Raw genomic sequence first — 24264 nt, 5'->3', positions numbered from 1 at the left:
GAAAATTGGCTTGGGCAGGAAGAGGGTAAAAGTGCCGGTAAGCAAGTGGTTGAATGGACTAAAGTGCATTTCTGCAAAGAGCAAAATAAAAACACATAGGTGTGAACCGAAGAAGCAGAAAAAAAAAAACCCACACCCCAGTAGCAGCAGCGTTTTGCCAGAAAAAATGCATGAGGCGTGTAAAGGCGCACTAACGCTGGACACTTCCTAAGCGGTAATTAATTTAAATTGCCAGAATATTTGACTATTCTGGCCAATGAAATTAATGCCCAAGCATTTGAGGTGCCTTTACACGCCGCATGCATTCTTTTCTGCCAAAATGCTGCTGCCAGGAGGAGAGGGGAGCTGGGAAAATACTCTGTGTGCATGTGGCCTAAAAAATGTGTAATTATTACACAAAGCCAGGGAGAGTTTCTAAACACAGAAGCAACGTCTAACCCTGACACGCTGTCACAGCCAGAACAACAAACTACAATCACAGTATGGGCATTTGCCCTCAGCAATGATGGCGTCCAAGCCGCCCGTGACTGACTAGAGTGTGAGACAATGAAAAATGGCATATTGGTGGTGGTGGGGGCGGACTGGTTACGTCACTTCCTGTGTGTGACACATCGGCAGGCTGAACACCGGCTTTTCCCCTCCCCCTTTGCTGTGTATGGTGTTCCGTGCCCTGGGCGCCCTGCCCCGCCTCTCTCCGCTGTCTGCCCGCTCTCTACTCATTGCTGTCATGAAGCCGCTCGTGGTGTTCGTGCTTGGCGGGCCCGGCGCCGGGAAGGGGACCCAGTGCGAGAAGATAGTGGAGGTGAGTGACCGGCAATTGAATTGGGGCGACCTCTATGAGGGCGGGCATCGCTGCCTGTGCCATGGCATGGAGGGGCAGCATCCGAGTGACTCGGGTGTCTCGGGTATGTACACATATAAGCGCCTCTGTGATAGAAGACCCCGTATTCTCTACTCTGCCTGGGCGCCTATATCTTCCTTATATTACCCCCCCATATACTTCATGGTTCCTTCCTCTGACCCCCGACCCCTCTATAGCACATGGGGGACGGAGGAAAGAACCACTGCATGTGGCGGGGGGGGACACGGCATTTGACACTACCAGAAGTGTCAGCATTTTTGGAAGCTTTGTCCTTAAAACAGTGAAAGCGTCAGATAGGAGACACCGTGTGCTGGGGAGGGGAGAGTATGACAGGAGTCTAATACTCCTTAACTACTTCAGCTCCCGAAAGGTTTAACCCCCCCCCCATCCAGACAAGGCCATTTTTTTGCCATACGTGACGCTATACCCAAATAAAATGCAATTTTTTTCCCTACAAATAGTGCTTTCTTTTGGTGGTATTTGATCAGATCTGCTGTTTATTTAAAAAAAAAAAAAACAAATAAGCGTATATTGATTGGTTTGTGAAAAAGTTATAGCGTCCACAAGCTATGGAATCAATTTTTTTTTATTATTTTTTTTTTTTTTTTACTAGTAATGGAGGTGATCAGTGACTTCTAGTGGGACTGCAATATTGCGGTGGACAAATCTCTCACTGACGCTTTTTGGGAACCAGTGACACTAATATAGTGATCAGTGCTAAAAAATAAATATTCACTGTACTTATGACATTGGCTGGGAAGGGGTTAACATCAGGAGCAATCAAAGGGTTAAACGTATGCCGAGGGAGTGCTTGCTAACTGGGGGGGGTACGCAGGGAATATAAAGGTCTGTGTTCCTGCTTAGCAGAAACGCAGTATCGGCACATTCCCCTCAAAGCGGTGGTCTGCCTTGTTTACAGAATGATCGCGTCCGCCGGACCCATTGATTGGCTCCTGCTGTGCCCAATCACAGTGGAAGTGGGAGGCCAGTGGCGATGCCCCCGACTTGGAAGTGTCAGGTCACATACTAGGTACGTGATCTGGCACAGAGTGGCTGCCCTGCAGCAGTGTAGGTGCATGGGGTGGTTAACCACATGCTGACCAGCCGCCGCAGTTGTACTGCGGCAGAATGGTACGGCTGGTAGAAACATTATGTAACGACGCTTCACCCTGTGGCCATTAGGGGGCGCATGCACGTCCCCATTCGCTCCCTGAGCTGATGCGCGTGACTAGCGGTCTTGATCACCGCCGGGCTCCCGCAATTGCAGTTTCCGGTTCTCTGAACAGAGAACTGACAGATCGCTGTTCATACTCTGTATAAACAGACGATCTGTTTCCCTGTACAGACCTATCCCCCCTTCAGTTCGAACACATACTAGGACACACGTTAACCCCTCCCCTGCCCCCTAGTGTTAACCCCCTTCACTGCCAGTGACATTTGTACAGTAATCCATGCATAAATAAAAGAAAAGGTAAACTGTGTGATACATTGTAACAACTCATCACTCTGGTGTCCATTTATGAAGCAGTGAACAGCGCTGATCCAGAGGAACGCCACTGATCCCACTCCATAAATGGTTTATGAAACAGAGATAATCGGGGAAGAAGTGTTTGAACTTGTTCTCTCCCCGATGATCTCCACACACAGAGAATCCTCATTGACTGACACCGTAACGGCCAGTTTATGAAGCTGCGATCTCAGCGCTTCACTGGCGATCTGTCAGAATCCACCTCCCCAATTCACCAGCTCAGAGGTGGAGAATCAGGGAGTGAAGATGGAATACGAGGGGATCTGAGGAGGAAGAAGGAAGATTAATCAACTTCTACCTCGATCAGGTCCCCCCCCCCCCCCCAAGACAGTAACTATGCCGCCCTGTCCTATTTATATAGGGGGACTCTTTATTTTATTAGCAGTAACCATGCCGTCTTCTCACTTTATTAAAGTGGTTGTATAGTAATTTTTGGGACTTTTACCTACAGGAAAGCCTATAATAAGACTTACCTGTAGGTTAAAAAAAAACCTGTACAGTTTAGGAGATATTCCCCTTGCAATGCATCGCTGACTACAGCGGCGCATGCACACAGGGGATTCTCAGCTGAAAGTCCAGCAGACGCCAGACCCTGCCGGGAAGAAATCTCCCACGTGCGTGCGCGGGACTGACGATATCGCGGCTCCGGCCACTCACAGCGCTGGAACCGCGATACCTGGAAGAAACAAAGAGGGAACATGTCAGCTCCCTAGGCGTGGATCGGGCCAGATGTCGGGGGACCTCGTTCTAAGGTAAGTATTTCATAATGAGCTAGTTTTCCTTTGCAGGTGACTTAAAAAAATAAAATAAAAATCTGTGGGTTTACAACCGCTTTAAGCAGCGATAAATTATCACTGCTCAGTACACGGACATCTCTGTGTTTCGATGAATTTCTGGTACTGTAATTTCGCAGTCCATACATGGCCGAATTTTGAACAAATTTTCTTTTCAAAATCAGAAAGTTCGTTTTTTTTTTTGATTTTTTTTTGTGATCCGATGATGCCACCATTGATTTTCAAAATTCGGCTGACGAAGCCTTCAATATCACCCCATGGTGCTACAGAAAATAATTTTCGTGGCCGGGAATCTTCTTTTCTCTCCGTAAATTTTCTTTTCTTATTACATTTCTCGCACGATTCTCCCATCATTGATTAGAATATCGTTTGTTTTTTCAAAAAATTTCCAACATGTCCGATTCCTCAAATTTGATTTCCAGATGTAAATCTGCCGTTGCCTCAGCCCACTAATGGTGCGAAATTCATACGAAAAGTCTTAGATACGATTTTCGAAAGAAAATTCTTTCGAAATTTGAACCGTGTATGGCCGGCATTAGTGTCTCGAGATATCAGTATTGGGGGGCCGTTTTGCACGGTCTTAAGCGTTTGTAGATCACTTCACTCCTCCAAAGGAGAAGAGATCTACAAAGCTTCATAAACTGGCACTCCTCTGAGAATGATTTAATCAGAGAATGCCGGAGAATAACGCAGTGAAATTACCTCGGCCCCTTCAGAACACTGTCCAGAATTTGGTAGATTAGTATAATAGCTTTCAGAAAGTTGGCGGTACTAACTGCTTCTTGGGTTGAATCCTTAGCCTGGACATTATCTGCATGGGGTTTGCATGTTCTCCTGTGCTTGTGTGGGTTTCCTCTGGGGGTTTTTTCTTTCCTTCTACACGCCAAAGGCATGCTTATTGGTTAGATGTCTTTTTTTCTGTATTGGCCCTGATAGGAGTGTGGGGTAGGGGCCCTTAGATTGTCCTTGAGGGCAGGGACTGATGAGAATGTAAAGTGCTGTGTAAATTGTCAGCACTGTATGAAGTCTCTCTAATAAAACGATTATCATCTATGTGTGGGAATAGCATTGATCCTGTGTATATGATGTAGCCAAACAACGGATAATACTAAGGAGCTATCGCATTACCGGCTCATTTCTGCTTTGTATGTTGGTCTGGGGGAGTGGGGGATCCCCAGCCTGAGCACCGAATCTCAGAAAAAAGTTTTCAAGTGTGTGGGTGAGTTTGTGTATTTTCTGTTTGTATATGTGTGGGACCTGGTCATAGAGGAGGACAGGTCACACCCATGAAGGAAGCTTGTGAGCTGGCAGCCATCGGTATAAGGCTGTGTCACCAGCAACATTGTAGCAGCCCCGGGGCTTCTCGGATTCTTTGTATCTTCTTATCATTCTATCTGGATGCAGCACTGCTCTGTGCAGATGCAAACCACATGCCAACGTGACCATCAGCTGATCCAAAAAACACAAGGAGCCTCTGAAGCTGTTTATTTTGTATCCAACTTCAGATGTTGGAATCTCCGTGACACGACTTCTCTCTGACCACAATGCAGATTGTCCTAGAAATGGGCATTCACCATTCAGAGATTCTGTAGCTTTCCAGTTCATGTAACTTTATGATTTAAAGTTGATACTTTTTGTTACCTTTTTAAAGTGGTTGTAAACCCTTACAAACCACTTTTACCTACAGGTAAGCCTACATTAAGGCTTACCTGCAGGTCCAAGAAATATCTCCTAAACCTACACGGTTTAGGAGATATTTACTAAAAGATAGTCACCGCTGTCTACGGAGCACAGGTCCACTATCACCGTTAGCAACATGCTTCTGCTAACAGCAATATGCCGTTAGTGGCGGCTCCCGTGCCCATGCGTGGGAGTGACGCCACTCACAGTGACGGAGCAGCGATACCCGAAAGAATATGGATGCTCCATACTACAGGGGACAGCGGTGACTTCGCTGGCTCCTGTGTCAGGTAAGTGACACATAATGGGCTACTATGCGATGCATAGTAGCCCATTATGCTTTACCTTTGCAGGTAGACAAAGAAGTAAAACCCATCAGGGTTTACTTCCTCTTTAATAAAAGGCAATTGTTACAGCACAGACCTAAAGTGCAATCGGTACTATCCATTCATATTATACTGCACATGGCTTATCGCAATGCATCAAACGCATTTGTGTGATGTACATTTTAACATTTTTTATGTGCATTGGCATGCGTTTTTTGACAGGTCCCTGGAAGGGTTAGAGCCTGACAGCACGTCCGATTATTTTAGAGCCACTTTCCGGCTGCTTCAGTGGGCAGGGGCGCTTTAGGAGCGGTGTATACACTGCTCCTAAAGTGCCCCAAAGATGCTGCTTGTGGGACTTTTTTTAACGTCTTGCCAGCACAGCGCCCCAGTGTGAAAAACTCCTCCAGTGTGAAAGACATCTAAAAGTGGAAGTAAAACCCTCCTATCCTTTTCAGCCAAGGAAGCTGCCATCTTGGCCTCTGTTTAATCTACAACTGCCATGATGCTGCACATGTGATCCCTTAAATGGCTCGGTCACAATGACTTCACTCCCACACATGTCCACGGAAGTCACATTATTGTGCCATAGAGTGGTGTCGTGAGTGTGTGCTGAGCCACGCATGCGGGGCTCAGTATGCATTATGGCTGATGTCAAATGCTTTCCCGAGAGACCTGTCAGCAGTTTATTAAAAATTAAAGTTTAACGTAGTAGTAAGGAAAGGAAGTCACACAGCTCTGCAAAACTCTACAAAGGTTTACGACAGCCTCAGCCCAGGCTCCAACCAGGCCACATTTACACTGTTAGGCCCCTTTCATATGTGCGGATCCATATTCAGCCACCCGCTTGCTCAGCAGGGATCGCTCAATTGACCTTCCTCTGAGCCGGCGAATGACAAGTCCATCTGTGCACACTGTGCAGGGATGGACCTGTCAGATCTCCGCTTTCCTCTGGGGGGGAATCGGATGATTATGGATCGCTTGTCCGTTTTCATCCGATCTGGATTTTGCGGATTGGGGCGGATCGGATGTCAGTGGACATGTCACTGCTGACATCCGTCGCTCCATAGAGATGTATGGAGAGACCGCTCAGGTCTGCTGAAAAAACTGACAGGCGGATCTGAACGGCCGGCACGTGTGAAAGGGCCCTTATACAAGCTGTACACTCAATACTTTACATTGTAGCAAAGTGGAATTTCTTCAGTATTGTCACATCAGAAGATATAATATTTACAAAAATGTGAGGGGTGTACTCACTTTTGTGAGATACTGTATATACTTAGATGTGAAGGGAGACGTTTGTGAATAAGTCTTGTACAGAAAGATTACAAATCAGAGTTTCTATTGTATTCTAATTACTGCAACTAGAATGACAGTTCCAGTATTCTGGACCCGACCATACACAGTTCCAAAAAAAAAAGACCGATGTAGAGAACTATATACAGTTTTGTGGATACTGTATACCTACAAGCATCTAAATGCCATTTTTACCTTCTCTTTGCTTTGTTTTACTTGGTTTTATATCTACGTTTTAATACCTTAAGTCTGCATCATCATGAGTGATAATTACTGCTTGCAAAGTACATGAGCCACGTTCTTCTTTGGTCTAAGTGCACAGGGTGTGTCGTGTCCGCAAAGAAATGTGAAGCTGTCATTCAGCAGTGGGATCGGCTTTTCTGTCATTAGAAACACGTCAGTATCGGAGGGGGGGGCGCCGGCATCTACTGCCCTATTTTTGCAGTTTAGAACTTCTATGTTTATCATGTGACGCGAGTATTGATTTCTGTGTATGGTCTGTATTGGACATTGCACCCCATGCAGCTTTCTCTGAGGTCAGTAGTGACCCCTTCGTACTTGTGGCATTTGTTCATATCTAATTTGGCAAGAAAATCTTGTTTCTAGTGGGACATCAATGGCAGAAAGCTCTGTACAAAGTGCACACAGGCACCGCTTAGACTGCAATACAGCAGGGGAGATTTACTAAAACTGGTGCCGCTGTGCATGATAACTAATCAGCTTCTTAGACCCTAGCTACTTTTGCTGCTGCTTTACTGTTGTTTTAGCGACGCTGTTCGGCTGCTTGCGGGACAGTTTTAACCCCCTGCTAGTGGCCAAAAAGGGGTTAAATCCGCCCGCATAACGCAGCTGCAGCGCCGCTGCCCCATCGTTTTCAATGGGCAGGAGCAGTGTATTCACCGCTGCAAAGAAGCTGCTGGCAGGACTTTTTGTGACGCTCCCCTGCCAGTGCAGCGCCCCAGTGTAAAAGCAGCTGAGGCTTTTTTCAGGCACTATTTTTAACGCTGTAGCGCCTGAAAAAAGCCTCCAGTGTGAAGGGGCCTTAAAGAGGTGTTCCCATTATAAAAGGAAAGTTTAAGTCCGCTACAAATACTGCAGCTGCTGACTTTTAATAATCGGACACTTACCTGTCCCAGGATCCAGCTATGTGTGGGATCGAAGCCCTGCTCGTCTCCCCCTCCGTTTGGTGGTGCCAGCATTGTAACTGTGGGCACAGCCGGGCACCCACTGCGCATGCGGCGCCGTGATTGACCACGCAATCATCTGGGACCTGTCGTGTGTCCCAGATGATTGACAAGAGGGAGGGGCCAGAGCTGAGCCGTTCCTGTGCTGAGGGGAAGTGATGTCAGGAGGCAGACTACTAGGGACCCCTAGAAACATCCATTTAGAGGTGAGTAAAAAAAAAAAAAAAAAAATTCCAAATGTTTTTTTTTTTTTTTTTTTTTTTTTTTAGGCGTATTAATGCATTTTTTTTTTTCAGTGGAACACCACTTTAAGGTTGTTCAGTTAACCTTTGAAAATAAAACCTAGAAGCTGATTTATGTGCACAGCTGCACCAGCTTCTGTGTGCACCAGTTTTAGTAAATCTCTGTGTAATCCCAAAGGATTTTAGGGTGATAGTTTTTTTTTTCTTCGAGTCCACAATAATTAGCTGGCAATGTCCAATACAGTAAAACATTGGATTGCGAGCATAATTCATTCCAGAAACATGCTTGTACTTCAAAGCACTTGTATGTCAAAGTGAATTTCCCTATAAGAAATAATGGAAACTCATGTGATTCGTTCCACAACCATTTATTCATAAATCCTTCAGTTTATAGTCCATATAAAAAGATTATAGCAATGTGATTGTGGGTTTTGTAACCATAAAATGTCCATCCACAAATGGGAACCTCTACAAGGGGATTAAAAGCAAAATCCAGCAGGAGCTGCAGAGTATAACAGAGAAGAGAGGTGCCTCTAAGACCCCTTTCACACCGAGGGCGTTTTGCAGGCGCTATAGCGTTAGAAATAGCGCCTGCAATCCGCCCTAAAGAAGCTGCACCATTGTGTGTAGTGTGAATCCCCGAGGGCTTTCACACTACAGCGGTGTGTTGGCAGGACGTCAGAAAAAACTCCTGCCAGCAGCTTCTTTGGAGCGGTGAAGGAGCGGTGTGTTTACCGCTCCTCCACCGCTGCTCCCCATTGAAATCAATGGGGCAGCGCTGTAATACCGCCGGCAAAACGCCGCTATTGCGGTGTATTGCCGGCGGATTTAACCCTTTCTCAGCTGCTAGCGGGGGATAAAAGTGCCCCGCTAGCGACTGAAATGTGCCGCAAATCCGGCGGTAAAACGCCGCTAGAAATAGTGGCATTTTACTGGCAGCGCAATGGGCGGTGTGGTGTGAAAGGGGTCTAAGTGTAGCAATATGTTTTTAAATGTTGTACCTTCATTAAATGTAACTGTATTGGTACACTTAGATCCCTTTCACACTTGGGCGCTTTGCAGGCGCTACAGCGCTAAAAATAGCGACTGCAAAGTACCCGGAAAGCGTCGCTCCATTCACTCCAGTGTGAAAGCGCAGAGGGCTTTCACACTGGAGCGGTGCGCTGGCAGGACAGTAAAAGTCCTGCTAGCAGCATCTTTGGATCGGTGTGTATACCGTTCCTCCACTGCTCCTGCCCATTGAAATCAATGGGACAGCGCTGCTATACCGCCGGCATGCGCAGTACACAGGACAAGCAGATTCCGAAAATAGCCGAAGATGAACGGCACCTGCGCCGTGAGTCCAGGTTCTAGCCCCACCATCCAAGTGGACATAGAGTTAGAATAAATAGAGCGAAGTGAAGCGAGGCCGTGCCTGAAGCGTGGCGAGTGAAGCGAGCTTCCGAGGGGCCCTCTGATATGTGCAATCCTGTGTCCACTTGGATGGTGGGGCTACCACCTGGAGTTGCGGCGCAGGCGCAGTTCATCTTCTGAGATTTTCCAAATCTCCTTCTGCTCCGTACTACGTAAGCACTACGACTGCGCAGTTCAGAGCGGACACTTTTCGATGGCCGGACTGTACCGGCCATAGATGGATCGAAACTCAGCCGGTTCAGCAGGGACTGGCTAAGATTTGAGCAGGCTGATTGACTTGAGTACCACCAGCATGCATCTATTGCCAGCAGCTGTAGCCACTAGCAGTCAACCACTGTGTTTTCCTGGCCGGGATGTATTCCCCCCCCCCCCCCCCCCCCCACACGGTTGGCAGAACACAATGGTTCAGTGGGAGGGATTCCCCCATTGACAGTCAGTGTTGATGTGGAAATCAAGTGAAGTCCTCCTTGCACCGATGGTTGCAGGAAAGAAAAGCGCATAATCTATGACTGTTAGTGATTTCCTATATTGTCCTATATAATGGAAGTCGATTTTTCCCAGCTGCATTGTGTTTTCTTCTACTGTAGTTGGTAAGAACTAATTGTGTATAGATTTTTGTTTTTCCTTGTATGCCTGCATATTGCATGCTGTAACACAGCCTGTCATACTTGGAAATCCTATCAGTTGGATCCAGCCAGTTATTTACTGTTGCATATAATAAATTCTAGGCATTTTCAGCCTTGCAGCCATACTTTCTACATAGTTTTGATGGCGGGTTGTAAACAAATGCTAGATGAAGATATTTGCTTTCTGCAACACACGTTTTATTCAGTCTAGTCTTCTTAAAACAGAACTATACTGATACAGGGCCCCGGAGCTTCCTCACTGGATGCTTCACACACTCCTCTTCTTCTGGGTTCCCAATCTTCAGCCTTTTTCATTGGCCAGCCCAAGATGATGTCATTCCTACACATGCGTGGGAGTGCATTCATCTCAGCAGATGCCAAATTGTACACTGGGCTCATTGTACAGCAACGGGCAAGTGGATAAGGATTGTTAATCCCTGTACACACGATCCGAAAATTGGACGACAGATCGTCCGTTTTTTATTTTTTTTATATGCTAGTCGCATTTGGAACATTAAGAGTTTACATACAAAAGTTACGAAAATTCTCATACGTCAGAATAAAAAATCGGACGTGATGTTTGTATATTTGTATTGTATTTTTGGATGACAACTGTACTGATTAAACAGAAATCGTAAGATCTGGTATCATATGAGAATAATTTTCGTGTTGTTCCAATCGGATAATATCAGATGAACTGTTGTGATCGTCTCAGGAAAGATCTGTACTAACGTTGCAATTATCGTACGTTTGCTTTTAAAGTGGTATTTATCGTAGGATTTGTGGATCGTGTAAACGGGCCTACTGTAGAAGAGACAATGGGGTTTATTTACCAAAACTGGAGGGTGCAAGATCTGGTGCAGCTGTGCATGGTAGCCAATAAAAAACACAAAAGTGAAGAAAAAAAAAAAAAAGTGCCTCTAGTTCAACCAATAAAGGGGGGGGGGGGGGAATTATACAATCCCTTATACACAATTCTATACCCACAGTTGATCCAGAGGAAGGCAAAGAAAGCATGATCCAAAATTCTTTCCTGACCCTCGAAGAGGCAATCTGATATTCCCTGTTTCAGCTTTACCTATAAATGTTAATATCTAGTTATATTATCTACATTTAGGAAAGAATCCAGGCCTTTTTTAAAGCAATCTACTGAGCTGGCCAGAACCACCTCTGGAGGGAGTCTATTGCACATTTTCACAGCTCTTACTGTGAAGAAACCTTTCCGTATTTGGAGATGAAATTTATTTTCCTATAGACATAGTGCCCCCTTGTCCTCTGTGATGACCTTAAAGTGAACAAGAATAAAAGGTAATGTTAAATAGTAGGTGAGGTTGAAAAAAGACAAGTCCATCAAGTCCAACCTATCTGGGTGATTATATGTCAGTTTTACATTGTATATCCCTGTGTGTTGCGGTAGTTCAGGTGCTTATCTAATAGGTTTTTAAACTATCAATGCTCCCTGCTGAGACCACCACCTGTGGAAGGAAATTCCACATCCTGGTCACTCTTACAGTAAAGAATCCTCTACGTAGTTTAAGGTTAAACCTCTTTTCTTCTAATTTTAATAAGTGGCCCCAAGTCTTATTAAACTGCCTTCCACAAAAAAGTTTTCTGCCTATTGTGGAGTCACCAGTACGGTATTTGTGAATTAAAATCATATTCCCTCTCTAGTACAGTGTTCGTAACCTTTCCTCATAACTAATATCCTCCAGACCCTTTATTAGGTTTGTTACCCTTCTTTGTACTCGCTCCATTTCCAGCACCTCCTTCCTGAGGACTGGTGCCCAGAACTGGACAGCATACTCCAGGTGCGGCCGGACCAGAGTCTTGTAGAGATGGAAAATTATCATTTTATCTCTGGAGTTGATCCCCTTTTTTGATACATGCCAATATTCTGTTTGCTTTATTAGCACAGCAGCTTGGCATTGCATGCCATTGGTGAGCCTATCATCTACTAGGACCCCCAGGTCCTTTTCCATCCGAGGTTCCCCCCCCAGTGTATAGGTTGCATTCATATTTTTGCCACTCAAATGCATCATTTTACATTTCTCTACATAAAATCTCATTTGTTATGTAGTTGCCCACCCCATTAAGCAACTTTTAACGTCAGCTTGTTCAATTAAACTTACGAAAAACCTGGAAGCTGATTGGTGCAGCTCTGCATAGAAACCAGATTGTGCACACTCCCCCCCCCCCCCCCCCCCCCCTTATAGTATGTCTCTTCTGCATTAAAAATCCTGCTTTTACACCATGGGTTTTTATTTAATTTTTTTTATTAAAGTTCCACAAAGCCTGTAAAGTTGTTTCCATTTTTCTGTTCATTAAGTGACTGATCAAAGTTTTTTTGTGCTTGCCTTAGCTAAAGTCCGTTCTGGCCAAAACTTATTTTTAGTTGTGGACGGTTTGGTGATGATTTACTAAAACTGGAGAGTGCCAAATATGGTGCAGCTGTGCCTAGAAACCAATCCACTTCCAGGTTTATTGTCAAATAAATGAATCCTAATTGAATGGAGGCCCCTTTCACGCGGGGTGGATCAGCTTGGCGGACTCCACCAGCTCATTGGGGGATCGCTCCGCTGATCCCCGCTGAGCCGGTGGATGACAGATCCGTCTTCGCTCACTGTCCAGGAACGGACCTGTCAGAGCCCCGCTCTCCTCTATGGAGGATCGGATGAAAACTGATCCACCTGTCCGTTTTTCAGGCAGATCCGAGCGGGACACCCATTGACTTGTATGGGCGGGCGGTTGTCATTGGAGATGTGTCCGCTGACACCCGCCTGCCAGCCGATAAGATCCACTCAAAACAAACGGATGGTGATATGTTCGCCATCCATCCAGTGGATCAAATCGCCATCCGTCTGTTTTGGGCGGATCTTATCGGATGAAAAGACGGGTGTCAGCGGACACTTCTCCACTGACATCCGCCCGCCCATACAAGTCAATAGGTGGCCCGCTCGGATCTGCCTGAAAAATGGACAGGCTCGCTCGGATCCGCCTATCCTGTGAAAGGGGCCTAAAGCTGAAGTTGGAAGCTGATTGGCCTCCATGCACAGCTGCACCAGATTTTGCACTCTTCAGCTCTAGTAAATCAAATCTTTCCTTTCCATTTTATTTCTCATCATTTCCAGTAAGTCGGTCATTGACATCAGAAGACTTAGGAGATGATTTATTACAGAGAGCAGGTTTCGCTATTCATTCTCCTCTGAGATCCCCACATTTTATAAATAGTTGCCTGGATTGTCGCTGTGTAGATAATTTAACTCCTCCATGGCATGCACTGTGATCTTTGTAAATCAATTAGTGATTGTTAACTGCTTGCCAACTGTGTCCAAAGTCACAGCCCGTTCCTGTCAATGCGACTTTGAAAGTCAATGAATTTGAAAAGCTACCTGCAATGCTTTGATGCGACTTTGATCCAGAGAGAGTAAAGTTGGATCATAATTGCCCTCAAAGTTGCGTCAGTTGCACTCTAGCCTTGGGCTACCTTCCCACTAGTGCACCTCCAAAGCTGTGCAATTTAGAGTGCAGCTTTGATCTTTACACTCTGATCAAAGTAGTGCAGACACCTTTTCAAAGTCGCTTAGATGGAAACATTTGCCATTGAAATCAGTGGGCTGTGACTTTGTGTCCAAAGTCGCATGACAAGTCACACTAGTGGAATCGGAGACTTAAACTCATTACTTACATGTAGCACCCTCAGCTGGGCGTGTGCCACACCATGCACACAGTGCCCATTACAGTGCCACACCATGCACACAGTGCCCATTACAGTGCCACACCATGCACACAGTGCCCATTACAGTGCCACACCATGCACACAGTGCCACACCATGCACACAGTGCCCATTACAGTGCCACATTATGCACACAGTGCCATGCAGAAACAACCATGTGGTTCTACACTGTAGAAAATCTGCAGCATGTAGATTGTAATCTATCTTCCAGTTTCTAACAAACGGAACCGACTTCCAAAGCCTCCCCCCTCTCTCTCAGGAGAAATGGCTATCCAAAACGAGCCTATGAAGACAGGAGAAGATCTGAGTAGGAGGGAAGGGAAGGGATGGGGATGGGGGCGTGTAGGAGAGGAGGACAACGTTTTCAGGAAGTGAGGTCCCCCCCCCATGCAGAATTCAGAAATGAGGAAGTAAGTTTGTCCCTGAAGAAAAGGAAGAAGCGGATTTCTGTCTAGCTTTGGTTAGACTTTCTAAGCTTGGTGTTATATCAGCCTCTAACCGGCCTACTGCGCTTGCGTTTTGTGCAGCATAAGGGACGTTGTCTTGCGGCCATCTTGGTACACCCGCACTTGTCCACACTAAGCCTGGAGTTATAAGTTGGCAAGTGGACATCTTTATAAACCCACCGGAAGTCTTGCTTTTCATAGTTATTTTTAACAGTAAACTCAACTTGTATAGTAAAATGCAGTATTTAGAAGTCTGTAACACTGTTTTGATGTTCAAATTTAAAAGCAGCGGCAAGCCTGATGATCTCACAGGTTTGCTGATGTGACTAATCAGTGCTGCTTTTAAAATTTGAACATCAAAATAGTGATAAGGACTTCTAAATACTGCATTTTACTATATAAACTGAGTTTACTGTTAAAAACAACCATGAAAAGCAAGACTCCAGTGGGTGTATAAAGATATCCGCTTGCTGACTTCTAACTCCAGGCTTACTGCTGACGAGTGCGGGTGTACCAAGATGGCCACAAGGCAATGATAAAGATAGATATTTTTCATATAATTTAATAGAACGTTTTTCCTTTTTGACTGGACTTTCACTTGAAATTCTCATCTTTCCTAGCATAATCGTTTTGTCAGCATCCCAGATATCGATGTTGCCAGATCAACTTCCTTCACTGCGATAGCATAATTTCTTCATGTTGTTTTTAATATGCGGAGCTGTGTCACCAGCTGCCAAGTGCTCTGCGCCGCAACTACAAGAGAATGTCTGCATGTTCTCTGCATCCATTGAGCTGTGACCTAAATGGTCATTTCGCCGACAGCTCTTACCTGTCAGTTACAGAGAAAGTTCTCTTCTCTTAGTTTGAATATGACGGCGGTGCAGAGCAAGAAGGGAGGCCATTCGGAAAGCAAAATCCCTAAAGATAATTCCCCCTTTTATGACATCATCATTGCTGCCTGCAAAAGAACATGATGGCTTCATATGCACAAGCAATGTGTGCTTCACATCCAATGACCACCATAAATGCGTGTTTGTTGTCCCAAAAATAAGAGAGACTGACAGAAAGATGGGCAGCGATCTCTACTTGAAAAGTCATCATTACAGGCCAATTGCAGCTTTTACATCATGTTACAATTACCCGTATTTAAGATGTGACATGGTGCCAAGTTCCACTTGTACGACCGCACCATTCCTTCTCTGAGATCTGTGAATGAATGAGCCACAAGTCCAGTCTTGTATCTTGATCTGCTATCTGGTTCTCAGTGAAATACAAATGTGATCACTGCACTCTATTGACGCGTCCTCTTGCTTTTCAACGGAGATCCTCGATGTGAACAGGGAGCTAAGGAAGAGTCTGCAGGAGCCTGGCTTTGCACCCGCTATCCAGATCATTGGTGCAATAGTTTGCAGACTCCTTTTAACTACTTCCCACCCGGCCACTGTATATAAACGGCCGGGTGGGCGCTCTCTCCTTCTGAGAGGATGCTCAAGAACATCCTTCAGAAGGAGGGGGATTGCACGTGCGGGCCCGCTCAGCGCCACGATTCCAATGCACGTGTCACCCGGACATGGCGCATCTCCGATTGGCAGGAGGCCTCTGTGATTGGCCCTCCTGATCGCATTATGGCCGTGTCCAATCACAGTTGTCATGTGATGCAAATACAAAGCTGGTTGCTAGGCAATCGGCTCTCTCCTCTCCTCTCCTCACACTGAAGTTGTCGGTGAGGAGAGCGGATCACTGCAGCCGGCTGGTGATCAGTGAGTATGAGCTGTTTTTTTTACAGCTTTTTACTCACTGATCACCAGTCTAGTGTCCCCACAATGTAAAAAAACACAAAGTAAACACTCATGTCCCCAAAACACATGTCCCCACATATGTAACAGTAAAATCACATGTCCCAATGATTATCTGCACATATATGTCCGTGATCACCTGCGCGCATCTGTACATGATCATTTGCGTACACATGTCCGTGATCACACAAACCAATTATACACTTAACAGAATTTTTTTTACCAAAAACATGTAGCAGAATACATTTTGGCTTAAATTTATGACAAAATTTGATTTTATTGGATTTCTTTTAAAATAGAAACAAGAAAACATTTTTTTTTTTCAAAATTTCCGGTCTTTTTTCGCTTAAATCGCAAAAAAATAAAAAACTGAGTTGTGAATAAATACCACCAAAAGAAAGCTTTACTTGTGCATACAAAATGATAAAAATTTCATTTGGGTACAGCGTAGCATAACCGCGCAATTGTCATTGAAAGTGCGAGAGCGCTGAAAGCTGAAAATTGGTCTGGGTAGGAAGGGGGCAAAAGTGCCCAGTATTGATGTGGTTAAAGAATCTCTCCTTCTGTCTTTCTCCTCATTGGACAGATTGATGGCCATTGGCTCCCACTGCTGTCAATCCAGTCCAGTGGGGCTGAGTCCCACTGTCTGTCAATGGATGCAGCAGCAGGACTCGAACGAGCACACACCAGTTCCCCCCAGGGAAAGCAGCTTTCTGTGGGGGCAAACGATGAGGAGGAGTAGCCTGGAGTGCTGATGGGGGCTGCTCTGCAAAACAATTGCACAGAGCAGGTAAGTATAGGCATGTATGTTTGTGGGATTTTTTTTGTTTTGTTTTTTTTAAACGAGGGTTTACAACCCCTTTAGCACTTGCCTAGCTTTTGAAGGGGTAATGGTGTAGCATATAAGCAAAGACTTTACAATGACTTTAGATCTCCTTTAACCACTTGCTTACTGGGCACTTAAACCCCCCTCAGTCCCAGACCAATTTTCAGCTTTCAGCGCTGATGCACTTTGAGTGACAATTGCGCGGTCATACAACACTGTACCCAAATGAAATTTTTATCATTTTTTTCCCACAAATAGAGCTTTCTTTTGGTGGTATTTAGTTACAGCTCGGAGTTTTATTTTTTGCTAAACAAACAAAAAAAGATGCAAAAAAAAAAAAAAAAAAATCATGTTTTAATAGTTTGTTATAAAATTTTGCAAACGGGTCATTTTTCTCCTTCATTGAAGTGCGCTGATTAGGCGGCACTGATGGGCTGCATTGGTGGGCACTGATGGGCTGCATTGGTGGGCACTGATGGGCTGCATTGGTGGGCACTGATGGGCTGCATTGGTGGGCACTGATGGGCTGCATAGGTGGGCACTGATGGGCTGCATAGGTGGGCACTGATGGGCTGCATTGGTGGGCACTGATGGGCACAGATAAGGCGGCACTGATGGGCACAGATAAGGCGGCACTGATGGGCACAGATAAGGCGGCACTGATGGGCACAGATAAGGCGGCACTGATGGGCACAGATAAGGCGGCACTGATGGGCACAGATGGGCACAGATAAGATGGCACGGATGGGTAGCACGGATAAGTGGCACGGATGGGCACTGATAGGTGGCACTGATAGGTGGCTCTGATAGGTGGCTCTGATAGGTGGCTCTGATAGGTGGCTCTGATAGGTGGCTCTGATAGGTGGCTCTGATAGGTGGCTCTGATAGGTGGCTCTGATAGGTGGCTCTGATAGGTGGCTCTGATAGGTGGCTCTGATAGGTGGCTCTGATAGGTGGCTCTGATAGGTGGCTCTGATAGGTGGCTCTGATAGGTGGCTCTGATAGGTGGCTCTGATAGGTGGCTCTGATAGGTGGCTCTGATAGGTGGCTCTGATAGGTGGCTCTGATGGGCGGCACTGCTGGGCACTGATGGGCCGCACTGCTGGGCACTGATGGGCGGCACTGCTGGGCACTGATGGGCGGCACTGGGGTGCAGCACCTTTGAGGCAGATTTTGGGTGGCACTGCTGGGTGGCACTGCTGGGTGGCACTGCTGGGTGGCACTGCTGGGTGGCACTGCTGGGTGGCACTGTGGGCACTGCTGGGTGGCACTGTGGGCACTGCTGGGTGGCACTGTGGGCACTATGGGCACTGCTGGGTGGCACTGACAGGGGGGCACTTTATTTCAGGATGGCACTGCGGGTGGCAGGTGGGCACTGGCAGGGGGCAGGTGTCCGCTTGAATTGTTCGCCGTGATCGGGACTGATGTCCCGAACACGGCCGCCGGCGATCGGCTTTTTTTTTTTCTCCTCGCGCTGTCAGCGCGAGGAGGAATACTAGCCGATTACCGGCTCCGTTTTATCACATGATCAGCTGTCATTGGCTGACAGCTGATCATGTGATAAGGGGTCGGGATCGACCCCTTACACGGATCGGTGATCAGGCGAGTCTCACGGACTCGCCGATCACAGAGCGCGCCGCGCGCGCCCCTCAGGGGGCGCGCAGGCCGCTCGTAACCGGGACGACGTCAATAGACGTAGTCCCGGCAATCTAGGTCCGCGCTAATGCCGTCATTCGGCAATAGCGCGGATCCCAAGTGGTTAAAATGTTGCAATTGTTACTGTGCTTTTATTTACGCTAATTTGATATTTACTTCCCTTTTGTGTTTTTATATATTTTTTTTCTTTCCCTCCTTCAGAAATATGGTTATACACACCTGTCAGCTGGGGATCTGCTTCGGGATGAGAGGAAGAGACCAGGTTCTGAATACGGAGAGCTTATTGAGTCCTACATAAGAGATGGGAAAATTGTTCCTGTTGAGATTACAATCAGCCTCCTGAAAAGGGTAAGAAGAATGCTCTGCAACTTAATCCAGGTCTAATGCCAAGTGTACAGGACTAATATTTAATAGCAAGGTCTGATGTAGACGAGAGCTGTGAAAGTGGAATTGAAGGGAAATGGCTAAACTCACGGGAAAAATCAAAGCTGAACTCCAGGAGAAAAGACAAATACTCTTGACATGGAGAGCTCATACTGCAAGCATTAAACGCTCTTTATTTTTTTTCCTAGGGTATCAGTAAAAATTACTTTTATTTACATTATCCCTTGCCCCCCCAGCAGCCGGCTCTCAGGCGCTTTGGGTTGTTTATGGCCCTCGGCATCCTTACAGTGTAGCACTGTTTGTAGTTGATGATGTCAGAGCTGCGACTGCTGGCCAGAGAGCTTTGGGGGAAGTGGCTTCTGGGGACCAATCGCATTAATGGAGGAGCATATGGGAGCAAGGGATAAGGTAAATGTTTTTTTATTTTTGTACCCTAGGCAAAATAGAGCATTTAACTCCAGTCCCACTGTATTATTTTCCCCGAAATTCAGCTTAAGCCTAGGTTCACATTGGTGCGATTTGACATGTCAAATTGCATGCCAAATCAGGGGCTATTGCTGGCAATGGACCATCCGAATCGGTGTGATGCCACGCCGATTCCCAAAAGTAGATCCTGTACTACTTTTGGTGACTTTGTGTGTGGTTGTTATTTATTTTTTATTTTTTCAATAGGCATCTGTGCATGAACCTACACAGATGTCTCTGAAATCGCCCCAAAGTGGGACTGACATGCGGGTATGAAATTGTGTGAGTTCACCTGAACTCGCACGATTTCAATCCGCAGCAGTGTGAACCAGGGCTTAAACTGTTTTTCAGTAATTGGTAATTTTTTTTTTTTTTTTTTTTTTAAGTTTGACAATTGTGCAATGAGGAGGCTGGAGGTGATGAAGTGATATACGAGGCTAAGTTACTGAGAATATGTGTAAATGACAGAATTTCCTGTGCAGAATTAATGATCTGGAAGGTAAAACGGTAATCTAGTAGATAAAGTTTTAGTTTACACCCCATTCACACTTGTGCGACTTGTCATACAACTTTGGACATCAAAGTCACATGACAAGTCATACCCCATGTTTTCCAATGATAACCACTCATATATACCGTAAGCAACTTAAAGTCGTTTATGCACTACTTTGGTCTGACTTTTATGCAACTTGAGGGCCATAATCTTCAACGGCCTTGTACACACTACTATTTTTTTTTTTTCATTCAACCCGGCAGGTTGAAAGAAAAGTCAGCTCAGGTTGGAGTCACTGTACTAACAATCTGATGTTACTACAGCAATCTCCCCTGCTGTGCTATTGTGTTCGGACAGGGGAATGGGGCCCCCCAACCCAACCAGAACACTCTGAAGAGTGACTTCCATTGGTTGAGAGCACTGACTGGTAGCCGGTCAGGAGTCATTTTTCAGTCATGACCCCATACACATAGGCCAAATGTTGGCCAGTTTCTATTGAACTGACCAATGCCACCCGACATTCAGCCCAAGTACAGGCTTAACCCTGAAAAGTTGCATGTAAAACGTTCAGGTGCGAATTTCATGCAACTTTTGAGGATTAACATCGAAGTCTGTGGCTCTCAAGTTGCATGAAAGTTGGACCTGAATATTTTAGTTGCAACATGTAGGGTATGACTTTGCAGAGGGACAACAGGTCACATCAAAGATGTGCAACTTTGGAATCAAATAAGTGTGAATGGAGCTGTAGCCTCGCTAGCGGTATGATTATATCAGATTTTTTTTAAATCTCAAAGTGGTACATTGTTTTGCATAGAAATTTGGAGTTTTATATTGTGTGTGTGTGTGTGTATATATATATATATGTGTGTGTGTGTGTGTGTATGTGTGTGTATGTGTGTATGTATGTATGTATGTGTGTATGTATGTATGTATGTGTGTATGTATGTATGTATGTGTGTATGTATGTATGTATGTATATTATAATATAATATTATAATTTTTTTTTTCTCATGCAGGGCATGGGACAGAAGGGAGGTCAAATTATTTGATACAGTACACTAATCTGTAAGATTACATTACTGTGTTATGTACTTTTTGAATTTGCCACCAGGCTCAGGGCCCATGCGTCGCTATGATCGCAGGGAATGGAGCCCGGCACACAGAGCATCGGGCAGAGGACACAGCGGGGAGACATTGCAGGATCTTGGTGACAAGGTAAGTATGCTGTACCAGGCTTCTGCTATGCAATCCTGAGTGTGTCTCGGGGGTTGCCGTTAATGGTACTGAAATTTTAATTCCAAGCTACACTTGGGAATACTGCCAGGGGGGGTTAAAGGAGAAGTCCAGCCTGAGCTCATTGGGCCATGCTTCTCCGAAGGGTCACAGGAGTGCAATTAGTTTTGCACTCCTGTGACCCGTTTTCAGCAGAGAGGTCTGAAGTCTGCTCTCTGCTGACGTTGCTGGAATCAGTCCAGGTACTCGCATCACACCGTGTCTGGATCCGCCAGGTGCTGGACTGATGGCCCTCTCGGCTAACCGCTGAGACAGCCGCTTCCTGCCCCTCCACAGCTCAGTGCTCCAATGAGCATGGAGGAGGAGAGCTGCTGATTGATAGGCAGCAGCTCTCTGCTCGGGGGAGGTGAGACAACCGCGCCATCGGATGTGTTCGGTGGCTCGGTTATCAGTGAAGAGGCGGCGGGGGACAGATGCAGCATTGGACTGATACTGCATCCACCTAGGTAAGTATGGTTATGGGATAAAAAATAATCCCATACTTCTCTTTTAATGGTTTTTCTGACTCTTTGATTTAGACGGGAACTTCTGCTTTATAAAAAGAATATAAATTGCCAGGCATATTATAAAATTAAAAATCTGCTCTATCTGCCATACTCTCCTTGTCTTCAGCGATGTTCCCTGCAGACTCTCCACTCTGCGTCAAGTCCTCTTCCCCAACCCACTTCAGTGAGCCCCGCAATGTGTCACAACATTGGATGGTTAACAGTAGAATACTGCAGAGATCAGTCCTGATATAATGTCACTGCTCTGCAGTATGGAAGACTGTCTGCAGTCAGCTTGATTTAAGATGTGAATAAGGAGTACGTTTTTAAAATTTTCAATGGAAGAGGGATGAAGGGAGAATGGGGGCTTTTTATTTTCAAACAGGATATCTGTGATAAATTCCCCAGTAATCTAGCATTTGTGAGCATCACAAGTGCTTCCCATTTTTGTGTGGCAGCAAAATTGTTCTCAGCGCCAGTTCTCAGTGTGGCGTGTTGTAGTATCATTCATTGCGAATTGCACTACAATATACTGTATGGTAGAGCTGTGTTGTGCCTTGCAAAAAATAAGTCCTATCTTTTCTCTGTGGTAATCCATTGAAAGCCTAAATGAAATAGTTTTAGGTGTGAATACGCCCTGGGTTTTTTTTTTTTAATTTTTTTTTTTGTAGTAGAGCGGTGCAAGCAAAGGACCATTTACAACACTCCTTCAACGTGGGGATCAAAATGCAGGGTTTAGAGGTCTATAGCTTATATTTTTGTACACATCTGTATAGAAGTCCGTACATACAATGGCATACACATCCAGTCAAATTTCAGTATACACAGGCAACAGCAACTGCTCTCGCTGGCTGTTAGAGCAGACCTGATTGGTAATTTTATTTGCACTGGTGATGGGATGCAGGCGCCAGAATCCCCCTGTGTGCTAGCATTAGCTGAGCAGTGGTGGTGGCCAGTAGAGGCCATTTACACTGTTAGGCTGTCTGATTGTAAACACTGCTCAAAGCTCACATGCGTACTGTGAACACAGCGTTTATACGCAGCATCTGCCAGCAATATCCTGGGTAGAAAACTGCTGTGCTGTGTGAATGAGGCCAAAGGCGGAGATTTGCTTTATAGCTTCAGCTGTGTATATCTCTAGTTCTATCAAAGTATGCTGGGAATTGCATTTTTTGTTGTTAGAGAAGTCTGGTTTGCTCATCCCTACATCGGCCATAAGCTGAGATAAAAGGTTCATTGCAGACCATTCCCAGATCATTTACATCCTGTTTCCACAGTGAGCTGAGTATGCTTTTCCTACATTCCGCCTTTCAGTAAAACCTTCCATAATCTATTACTGTATTGTACTGCCTCGTATTTTCTGTCCTATTCTGCTGGCTAGCACAGTATACAAATAACCATAGTCTTCGATTTGTGTCAGAGCGGTTCATGCACAGGAATAAAAGTGTATGTCAAGCCAAACCTTTTATATGTAGCTGTTCTCATAAGTTTACATTCACTGGTAGAATTTATGATTTCTTGGCCATTTTTCAGAGAATATGAACGATAACACAAAAACATTTTTCACTCATGATTAGTGTTTGGCTGAAGCCATTTATTATCAATTAACTGTGTTTAGGCCCCATTCACACTGGGGCGGTGCGGCCGTCGGCGGTAAAGTGCTGCTATTTTTAGCGGCGCTTTACCGTCGCTTTAGCGGCGATCTGCGGGCGCTAGCGGGGTGGTTTTAACCCCCGCTAGCGGCCGAAAAAGGGTTAAAACCGCCCGCATAGCGCCGCTGCAGCGGCGGTATTGCCGCGCTGTCCCATTGATTTCAATGGGTAGGAGCGGTGAATACACTGCTCCAAAGATGCGGCTAGCAGGACTTTTTTCACTCTCCTGCCAGCGCACCACTCCAGTGTGAAAGCCCTCCGGCTTTCACACTGGAGTGAAAGGGGCTGGTTTTTTTCAGGCGCTATTTTTAGCGCTGTAACGCCTGAATACCGCCCCAGTGTGAAAGCAGCCTTACTCTTTTGAAATCATAATGTGAACAGAAACTACCCAAATTACCCTGATAAAGTTTATACCCCAGTACCGTGTATTGCCTCCTTTAACATCAATGACAGCTTGAAGTCTTTTGTGGATGAGGCTCTTTATCTTCTCAGATGGTAAAGCTGCCCATTTCTCTTGGCAAAAAGCCTCCAGTTCCTGTAAATTCTTGGGCTGTTTTGCATGAACTGCGCATTTGAGATCTCCCCAGAGGGGCTCAATGATATTGAGGTCAGGAGACTGAGATGGCCACTCCAGGACCTTCACTTTATTCTGCTGTAGCCAATCACAGGTCACCTTGGCCTTGTATCTTGGATCATTGTCATGTTGGAATGTCCAAGTATGTCCCATGCGCAGCTTCCGGGCTGGTGAATGCAAATGTTCCTCCAGTATTTTTTGGTAACATACTGCATTCACCTTGTGAACAATTTTGACCAAATTTCCTGTGCCTTTTGTAGCTCACACATCCCCAAAACATCATCAATCCACCACTGTACCTTTCATCATAGGCCTTGTTGACTCCTCTGCAAATGTAGTATTTATTGTAGTATTTATACTTTGTGGCATTTGCATAGTAATGGCTTTCTTCTGGCGACTCGACCGCACAGCCCCCCATCTTTCTTCAAGTGCCTCCTTATTGTGCATCTTGAAACGGCTAATCCACATGTTTTCAGAGAGTCCTGTATTTCATCTGAAGTTATTTGTGG

General features: G+C 45.6%; 1 protein-coding gene across 1 annotated transcript in view; it reads left to right on the top strand.

Annotated features, from left to right (window-relative positions):
• Window positions 1-629: 629 nt before the first annotated feature.
• The window catches only part of CMPK1 (cytidine/uridine monophosphate kinase 1), a 35122-nt gene continuing 11487 nt past the window's right edge, over window positions 630-24264 (top strand). Inside the window, exons 1-2 of the mRNA XM_077450290.1 lie at window positions 630-802; window positions 18611-18757. Of these exons, the coding sequence (XP_077306416.1) occupies window positions 656-802; window positions 18611-18757 (294 nt within the window). The 5' untranslated portion in view covers window positions 630-655. The remainder of the gene's footprint in view (window positions 803-18610; window positions 18758-24264) is intronic.

This window comes from Lithobates pipiens, unplaced genomic scaffold, assembly GCF_037356315.1.
Source record: "Lithobates pipiens isolate NorthernLeopardFrog02 unplaced genomic scaffold, aLitPip1_a1.2 Scaffold_23, whole genome shotgun sequence".
Lineage (NCBI taxonomy): Eukaryota > Metazoa > Chordata > Amphibia > Anura > Ranidae > Lithobates > Lithobates pipiens.
The sequence above is the reverse complement of the archived record's forward strand: the minus strand, read 5'-3'. Positions and strand labels throughout refer to the sequence as shown.